The sequence below is a fragment of the Lactuca serriola genome, chromosome 1, assembly GCF_051521515.1.
Source record: "Lactuca serriola cultivar US96UC23 chromosome 1, Lser_US96UC23_V15, whole genome shotgun sequence".
NCBI classification, from domain to species: domain Eukaryota; kingdom Viridiplantae; phylum Streptophyta; class Magnoliopsida; order Asterales; family Asteraceae; genus Lactuca; species Lactuca serriola.
Genome location: NC_136408.1, coordinates 96,653,416 through 96,663,233, shown reverse-complemented (window position 1 = coordinate 96,663,233; position 9,818 = coordinate 96,653,416). Strand labels below are relative to the sequence as shown.

The window sequence follows — 9,818 nt, the reverse complement described above, 5'->3', positions numbered from 1 at the left end:
TTCTTCTTAAAACACTCAAGAAACGCTCAAAAAGCTCAAAAACTCAAGGAAATGGCTAGGGTTTGGGGAAAACGACTCTAAGCAGTGGAGGCTGGGGTAAGGGAGGGTTTTGTTCTCATAATTTTGCTTATATAGCGCCCAAACCCTAAATATTAGGGTTTCCTTCTGTCATGAGTATGCCCAGCGTACACAAGTGTACGCCCAACATACTAGGGCACGCCTAGTACGCTCAGCGTACCCTTATGTACGCGTAGCGTACTCCTCCTGATCCCAAAATTGCAATTTAGCCCTTAGGCTTTTCATAGCTTTACCCTTCCATCCCCAAGGACTATAAATGGCAAATCTTGGGATGTTACACTTCCTCTTGAAAGCGAATTTTCGAAAGTCTTGACATAGCACCTCGGTTAAGTCAATTGCATTATCCCTTACAGAGAAGATGTTATACACAACATACAACCAGTCATTGCTCTGTCTATACCACCATGTTTGTCGGATAATCCTCGAAGGATTAAGTGCATCAATACAGTCCATAGGGCGGGAACTGAAGACTTCTTGAACTCATTAACTTTGAATTCTCCATTGTACCCATTTTGATTCAGAAACGAATGAAACCATTCAGTCGTAGGTTCTTGAACGCAAATTTTTTTGGGGTTTTCTGCAATGTCGATTGCTTTGAGGAAGGTTTTCTTGTTAACTGGAACAATCTTATTGTCAACAATCTTCATTTCCAGTACATCATCCTCAATTTTTATGTGTTGAAATGCTTTATGAAGAATAAGAATAAGAAGTTTAGGGTTAGGGTTAAGGATTTGGTGAGAGGAATTGCGATAGGGTGGGGCAAATATTTATATTTTGCTTTTTTTTTGTTTAATTATTGTAATAAAAGGAAAATGGAAATGAAATTGTAAAGGGCAAATCCATCATTTTAAATATTTTCAAAAAAAAATTCCACCAAAACGGCAACAAAATGAAAGTTTTAGACCGGTGGTGTTAGTTCAAAACTTTTTGAACTAAAGTAGTACCAACATGGACCATTTTTGCAATTTTGTCTTATAATTTATCCAAACTATAATTATAAATGACTCCAAGTGTAACTACTTGTAACTTCGTTATTTTTAAACTTATGCCTCTTCCCCTCAACGCCGCATTGCTCTCGTTCTTCTAAAATCGAAACTGAACGCCTTCTTCCTCAATCCTCTGGGCACCACCATACTCGTCTCGTCTCCTTCCGGCCGCTTCTTCGTCTTGACTTCTGGATCTCGGAAACTTCTCAACACTGTAAGCTTTTACCTTTTTTTTTTCCTGATAGCTCTACAACTAGTTAGAACACTGACCTAGGAAATTGAGATTGCGTGTGGTCCGAAACTCATTGAATCTGTGTTTTAGCGTGTTATATTTCAATTTGTTGTTTGGAAATATCTTCGGTCATTAATTAAACCCAGCAAGTTTAGTGGAAGTCGTTTAAGAGTAAAAATACCTAATATGATATTATTCGAATCAATGTCAGATGCAAATATGTTGCAACAGTAATGGAATGATTTAGTGTTCACGAAGTCCTGATACTCAATGTTCAATTTTCAAATTATCAACGAGTGATGACAAAAGACTAAGTTCAGTTGAATGCTTTGCTTGATTTATTGATTTATCATAAAGTATAAAAATAGGCTACTAAAGTACATCGACTATTCCCCTTTCTTTTTTCAGCTTGTGAAAAACTTCTAATTTCAAAGTTTTAGTTATCATTCATCAAGTCTGTGGATTTGCCAATTCTCTTGGGAAATGAAATCATACTTTGATATGGTTGCTCTTTACATGAAGTAGTGAGTTTTTGGAAAGTTAAGTTTTAGAGGCATAAATGATAGTGGCCTAAATTTTTTCATCAAAAATCAATTTATCCAATGAGGATATACACAAGTTTATATCAATAAGTGCCCATATTTAAAATTACACAAAGAATAAACATGGTATAAGCCGTGAACTATGCTAATCATTAGTATAAAATATCTTCTATACACACTCTCTATTCTCTAATCATGAGCTAATCTTCCAAAGAGCTTATCCTTTCTTTTACTTTCTCATGAATACCTGTACCTGAAATATAAGACACAAAACAATGTACAGCATGAGGCATAGTGAGTAACATCTTCTAGTTCCTACATTTCAACACAATATATTTATATACATTTCAATGTAACCAATTTAATATTTGTTAGTCTTACATTCCAAGTTTCCAAAATCAATATTATGTTATACAGATATTAATAAGTAATAAAGCAAGTGATATATACAGGTGTCACTATTCATTCACAACATCTTATCAATAACATAATATTCGGGTTTTTCATATAAAAATTTTTACCCGTTAATTCGGGTTTTTCATATAAAAGAATTTACCCGTTACCCTATCCAAATTAAATTCGGGTAATTCGGGTAATGGGTCGGATAAGGGTAATTCGGGTATTACCCGATTTTTAATTTTTAAATTTTTTTTTTAATGACACCTAAAAATAAATGTAATGAAATAAGTATGTCGTGCTAAACTTTGAACATTGAGATTTTTTACTCAATAATATTTGAGATATCAAGTATTCTTTCCAAACTTTCGATCTTGGGTTGAATTCTTTATTTTTTTTTTCTATCTTTCTTGTGGAACTTGATCATTGGTTGGGTTGTCAACTTCAATCGTCTCGTCTTCTACTTCAATATAGTCATCCATTGGTGACGAAAACCAACAAAGAGCGGACGAGGTACGAGGGTTTTTTGACGTGGGGAAAATAGAACGAGTCTCAACGAGGGAAATTGGGATTTGGGAATTGGGAGGGTTAGATAAACTCATAAAGGGACATTATTTCTTATATATATTTCGGGTAATCAGGTATACCCGAAACCCAAACAACTTACCCTTTACCCGAAAAAATTAACCCGATACCCGATTTACCCGTTACCCGAAAAAATCGAGTGGGTAATTCGGGTAACAGGTATTTTTGACGGGGCTAGGTAATACCAAGTATCTATAAGTCCAATTTGACTATCTCATGAACCGGCATTCTTGTCAAATGATTACATAACAATTTCATTCATTACAAAACCATTGTGAATGGTTTTGGATCCAGTTCCTACAATATGGAATTGTACCTGTTGTTTTTTTAATAAAAGATTTTTTGAATTATTAATATAACTGCGAAGACTATAATATATACTTTCATCAAGTAAAGATGTACGGCAGTACGGGGAGTCTTAATTTATACTTGAGCTTATTCTACTAATCTAGGAAACTATGTCAACATGGAAAATATACACATTGATTTACTCCTAATTTGTAGGCTAATTTACATTTTAATTTATAGTTAATATGCAACATTATCACTCAAGCTGGAACATACAAATTGTATGTTCCAAGCTTGTTACAAATATAATTAATTTGTTACCCTAAGAGAGACTTTGTGAATACATGTGCCAGTGGATCATTTGACTTGACCAAATTGGTAGTGATCTCCCTTTAAAAAATTTCTCTCAAATGAAATGGCTGTTAATCTCGATGCTTTTGTTTCTTTCGTGAAAGACGAGATTAGATGGAATATCGAGAGCTGCTTGATTGTTCCGTATTAGTTGCGTCTGTTGAGCCTTTATAAGTTTCAACTCCTCAAGGAAATGTTTCATCCATATAAGCTCATATAATGATTTTGTCATGGCTCAATATTCAGCTTAGGCAGTTGATAAAGCAGCAACAATACCTTGTGGTTGAGCATCTCTCAAACGGACAACTCTTGCTATTAGCATTTGTATATCCTGTTACTTGAGTGCTCCATTGCTCGCATATAATAGGCCTTTTCCCGAAGTTTTCTTGATGTATCTCAAAACTTCGACGTCTGCACTCTAGTGGCTAGTGACTGTCACATGGTGTACCAAGGAATTGGCTAAGAACGTTCATTGGGATTGTTATATCCAGACGTGTAACATGTTACAGGTAGTACTTGAGTTCCCTAGTTAGTCTTTTTGGTATTTGCTTTAATGCTCGGTGTCAGATAAGGTCTCTCTTTATCTAGAAGAAGCTTGACATGAGACTATCTATAGGTTTGCTATCAGTTATACCAGTTTCTTTCAAGATGCCAAAGGCATACTTTTGATGGGAGATGAAGATGACCTGTTGGGATAATGCAACCTCTTGTGACTTGAGCTTTCATAGATCTTTTGTCATCATGATGTCATCCACATATACAACCAAATATGTCATCCACATATACAACCAAATAGATACAATAGATACAGAAGCAACGATAGAAGATACAATAATTAGTCTTCCAAGACTCTAAGCCATATTGAATCTCTAAAGGATCGAGCTAAACCACGCCTGTGATGTCTAGTTAAGTTCATAGAGAAAACGCCTTGAGTGATATTCCACGTTAGACTTTCCCTAAGCAACAAACCCAAGAGGTTGCTCTATATAAACTCTGTGTAATTCTCCATTGTGAGAACAAGAATCAATACGCGGACAAGGTTTGAAAACTCAAACCTTGAGTTAATCTTTAAGATCAATGTCTGCTTTTAATAAGTTAGTCCAGTTAAGTTTGGTAAACTAGTCATGACTTGAAGATTAATAATCAACAAAGTATTCAAGTAATAAATGAAGTAAGATGGAGTATAATAAGACAATTTAAGATAAGTAGAATGTAAATGAAAGAAGTTTGACTTGCAGGAGATATTGATGTGAAAAGAATAGATTTTGATTGCTTACTATTTTTGGTACATAACTCATGAAATATCTACTCCTTATATAACAAAGGAGAGACATAGTACAAACCAATAACACATTTTAAGGACCGGTTACAACCAAGTGTTTTGACTATCTGACACTTAAAAGATTCACATGATTTTGTCTTAAGAACTATTACATCAAGAAAAAGACAAAAAACATTAAATGCTTGTACAAACTCTGACTTCTGAATATCTTCATCTTGGATTCAATCTAGCTTCAAAACTCTTCACATCTTGGACACGGGTTGACTTTTGATTGGTTCAGATTGCTAGAGGTTCACTTCTTATGCATTAACCAATTAGTCTCAACTAATTCTCTTACCATCTTATATCATTCATAATTCATAGATTAAGAATAGGAATTGTATGTGTTTAAATAGCTTTAAAAAATAGTCCACTTAGAATATGAATATAAATTATTTGAGTATTTCTATTACTGAATTTTCATTCTGTTTCTTGAAGGAAAGTGTTTATTGTTGAAGATGGGTGGATTTGGTAGCCTTGCACCAAAAACCAAGAATCTGGTGGTTGCTGGAGGATTAACAGGTTTTGTATTTGGAGTTTATTTCTATACCATGAGAGCTGTTGGGGGATCTGATGAACTTCAAGTAGCTATTGATAAGTTTGAATCTCATAAGAATGAAGAAGCATCAAAATGAGGAAGCTGGAGTTTTTTTTTTTTTTTTTTTTTTTAATAAATGCACCACACATTTTGTATTTCTTCTTTTCCGTGGGCCCTACGATTTTCACTCTTATGACAACTAAACTACCACCCAGATTGCATGTTTTGTGATTAGTTATAACACCCTGCAACAAATTGGCAGTGTTTAGTGGTTTCATGTTTTAGAATATTAATTTGTGTTGGTGGTGATGATGTTTTTGTTTATTTATTTACTTTGTTAAATGGGAATTTGTTTGTTTAAATTTGTTTTTTTGGCTCAGTTATGATATGATTGGTAAAAATAGTTTTTGTAGTTGAAATCGTAATGTTTTTATTTATGTATAAGTGTGGCAAAAATAGTTGTACGATTTTGAAAATTATATAATTACATAAAAGGGCATCCGAGTTAGATACAATTTATTCATGGGCAACCTATTTATTTTGTTATTACTTATTATAGAGAAAGTTTTCTTTAAATGCTAATCGAAATAGCTTTTGGATTAGAGATTTTTTTTTTCTAAGTTGAAGCTTTAAGATCTATAAGAAGGTTTTTTTTTTGTATTTTTTTAAAAGATAAAAACTCAAACTTATAAAAGCTTATTGTCAAACACGTCCTATGTTTTATATTGTAATGTAGTGAAGGTTGATGGTATGATTTTTTTAAGAAGTAAAAACGAAACCAAGAATTTAGAAATTCTTCAAAAGTTAATTCATGGGTTAATGTTTTGTTAGTATAATATTTTTGAAATTAATGAAATTTGTTGTATGAATTGGAATTTGTAAAAAGTGGAATATGAGGATTTAAATGTCATAAGTAAGATTGGCATATGCAACTTTTTTATGTTTAGTTTGTAAATGTGTGAGATGAAATAATCCTTTGTTATTATTATTATGATTCGGCGTGTTCAAAATATCCGAAAACCGAAAAATCGAATCTAAAAATCTAAAAACCGTACCGATTTTCAGGTTAACCAAACTGGTATTTTTGAATTTTCCGGTTTGGTTAACCGAACCGGTAAATCTTCGGTTTTTCGGTTCATTTACGGTTCATGCTTTATGCTACAAGGTTAACAAAAAAACTGAAATTTTCTTTTCTATTTTTTAAAATATTGTTTATGTTTACTCATTTAAGTTAATATCAAATTATTTTTTAGAAACTTTTAGTTACAATTAATAATCGTCATATTATTCACATTTTACATTTTAAACCAATAATTCTCATCATTAACATTTGTTATAAATATACATATGTTTATAGAGATTGAAACTGTCATTTACATTTCATCCTGACATAAATATCTAAATATTTGACTACCTTTTATCTATTAATTAAAAAATATGTTTTTTTACTAGTTGATATTATTTTATATATTTCATAGATATTTGATAATTCATCCTAATTTTATTATTAATAGAAACAACAATATAACTAAACAAATTTTATGGATTATCCATTGTCATTCATTCTTTTTAAGAAAATTTTTTATGAGGTTAAGTAATCTTAATATATTTTTAATAATTAGTAATGCTTAATTGGTTAAGCGGATATCCAAACCAAAAAAAAATCAGTTAACCGAATACCGGTTAACTTGATTTTTTGGTTTACGTATAGGTTAAAGAAATGAACGAACCGATAGTCTTGGTTAACCTTTCAAAATATATTTCCGGTTCGGTTAATCATCCATGAACACCCCTAATTATAATTATTATTATTACTTTTATATATATATATATATATATATATATATATATATATATATATATATATATATATATATATATATATAATTTCAAAAAGGACCATTATTAATCAAGGAAACAATAAACCAATCCAAAGTTTTGGAATTTAAAACAGTTGTCTACCAAATTAAAGGTTGTTGATTTGTACATCGGACGTGCATGTACCATATTACATATTAATGTACACATAAAAAACATCTTAATGTCGACTATCAAAGGAAAGGTCGGTTCGAATTTGTTCTTTCTTTTTTATTTTTTTTCTTTGAAAGGCAAAGCCTTAAATTAATTAACACGCTGTTATAGAATGTGATTTGTTGGAAAAAAAAAAGTTTTTCTAACTTATGTGCATATGGTACACATTTTGTCATATAAAAAAACAAAATGAATATGATTATGAAAAGAGGTTAAAAAATGATGAATTTACATATGCTTATTTATTTTTTCTGATAGAAAATAAGATGCAAAAAAATATTTTTCAAGTGAAATGAGTATATCGTGCACATTTTAGGTAATTTTTTTAGTAATAACATGGAAAGAGATTAAAAAATGTTGAATTTACATATTACTATTTATTTATTTATTTTATAAAAGATGAGCTTGTAGGTTTAAAAAATGATCTTAATGAGTTTTAAAAAGTTATATATATATATATATATATATATATATATATATATATAGAGAGAGAGAGAGAGAGAGAGAGAAAGAGAAAGAGAAAGAGAAAGATGTTCATTTGAGACCATGTTAATTTTATGAGACATTGGGACGTGATCCTAGCCACTTATCTTGGAGATCAAAAAATTAAAAAAAAAAAATCTAAAACGCAAAATAAAAGGGAAAGTCCAAAAACACTTTTTTTAATTATTATTTTTGTCATTTTATTTACCCAAAAAATAAAAATAAAATAAAATAAATAAATAAGTTACCGTTTTTCTAAATACGTGAAATATTCTAATACAATATTACACTGTAAATATTTAAATAAAATTTTTAGAATGTTAGAATATTATAGTATTCTATTAAAATTATTAGATATGTTAAAATATTTTAATATTCTATTAAAATTGATATAATTTATAAAATATTCTAGACAAAACTTCAAAAATGGTCCCTGTGCTTTTCGAAAATATCAAGTTTAGTCCCTAAGTTCAAAAAACCTCACAGATGGTCCCTGTGGTTTCAAAACTTTTAACATTTGGTCCTTCCGGCTAACTCCGTTACCATTTAACCGTTAAGTCAGGGGCATTTTTGTCATTTCACTACATAGGGACCATTTATGAGGTTTTCAAATACTTTTTTTTAAATAAATAAATAAATATATAATATTTAATATACAAGGGGTCCCACCCCACCCCATCTCTCTCTCTCTCTCTCTCTCTCTCTCTCTTCCTTCAGCCCTACTATCTCCTTCATTATTTACCCTTACCATAAATCACAAAGTCTATCAAAATCCAAATTAGAAAAGGAAACATTAATCAGATCCTATAACCACAATCACCAACACCTGCACCATAGCACCATATCAAACGGTGGTAGAGACTGTGAAATCACATACACAGAAATCCAAAATTATGGGGGGTTGAGTTGCAGGTTTCAGAAATGATGAAGGAGAGGCGGAGTTGCAGGTTTCGCACACAGTCATCGCTTTGGTTTCAGATCTTGGTTTTTTGGTTTTTGATCTTTGTTTTGTTTGTTCATAGCAAGGAACAGCAGCTGAAACCGGATTGATTCCAGTTTACCCAACCTTAACTTTCCCAAATCACTACTCAATCACCACCGGATTATACCCTGCTTATCATGGAATCATATTAAACAGATTCACTGATCCAACTACAGGCGATAACTTCACAACGAGAAGTCGTGAACCCAAATGGTGGTTAGGCGAACCCATATGGGAGACCATCGCGAACCAAGGGCTAAAAGCGGCGACATATTTCTGGCCTGGGTCCGATGTAAAAAAGGGTTCTTGGGATTGTCCTGTGAATTTCTGTCCACCGTATAACGCTTCAGTCCCGTTTGAAGAACGCGTCGATACTTTTCTCCATTATTCGATTTGCCAAATGAAGAAATTCCTGCTTTCATGGCGTTATATTTGGAGGACCATGATTCTCAAGGTCATCTAGTTGGCCCTGATGATCCTCAAATTACAGAAGCTGTTAGTCACATCGATGGGTTTATTTATTTATTTATTTTAAAAAAAGTAATACAAACCTTATAAATCGGTGGTATACCCCCTTGATCGGAAACCGGAGGTCCCGTCAATTTCTTCAGTTCGCTCCTCCTGTGAAATACTTGAGAGGGATGAAGAAGATTCAGTCGTTTCCGGGGAATAGCGAGATCAAAATGGGGATAGGGTTGGATGTTAAGAGAGAGAGAGAGAGAGAGAGAGAGGGTGGGGCCCTTTTATTAAATAATTATATTTTTTTCTTTTTTTTAATAGAGACAACCTCATAAATGGTCCCTGGTATTGAAATGACGAAAATGCCCCTCACTTAACGGCAGAAAACTGACGGAGTTAGGCTCCACTTTTTGGGGAATATGAGTCGAAGCAATAACAAAAATATTTCTAGTTTCATAATCCCTGGAGAGAAGGTTCACTAATAGACCTGGGGACAAGTAATTCGACTCATTCACATCCAGATCATGAATGTTTGGAATCCATATT

At 32.2% G+C, this 9,818-nt stretch overlaps 1 protein-coding gene across 3 annotated transcripts; it reads left to right on the top strand.

The window, feature by feature from the left end:
* The first annotated feature begins 1,106 nt into the window (after positions 1 to 1,106).
* Positions 1,107 to 5,679, top strand: LOC145095709 (cytochrome oxidase assembly protein). Of its 3 annotated transcripts, none has more exons than XM_079033542.1 (2): positions 1,107 to 1,278; positions 5,223 to 5,679. In XM_079033542.1, exon 2 carries the CDS (start codon positions 5,238 to 5,240, stop codon positions 5,412 to 5,414), a length of 177 nt encoding a protein of 58 aa, XP_078889668.1. In that variant the 5' UTR covers positions 1,107 to 1,278; positions 5,223 to 5,237; the 3' UTR covers positions 5,415 to 5,679. The 3 variants fall into 3 exon arrangements, with proteins under 3 accessions (XP_078889668.1, XP_078889672.1, XP_078889677.1); XM_079033546.1 differs by having other exon boundaries at positions 5,218 to 5,679; XM_079033551.1 differs by lacking the exon at positions 1,107 to 1,278 and adding an exon at positions 3,949 to 3,967 and having other exon boundaries at positions 5,218 to 5,679.
* Positions 5,680 to 9,818: the final 4,139 nt, after the last annotated feature.

Bases quoted from the DNA above. Each gene is read 5' to 3' on its own strand.
- LOC145095709 (XM_079033542.1), top strand. From the start codon at position 5,238: ATGGGTGGATTTGGTAGCCTTGCACCAAAAACCAAGAATCTGGTGGTT.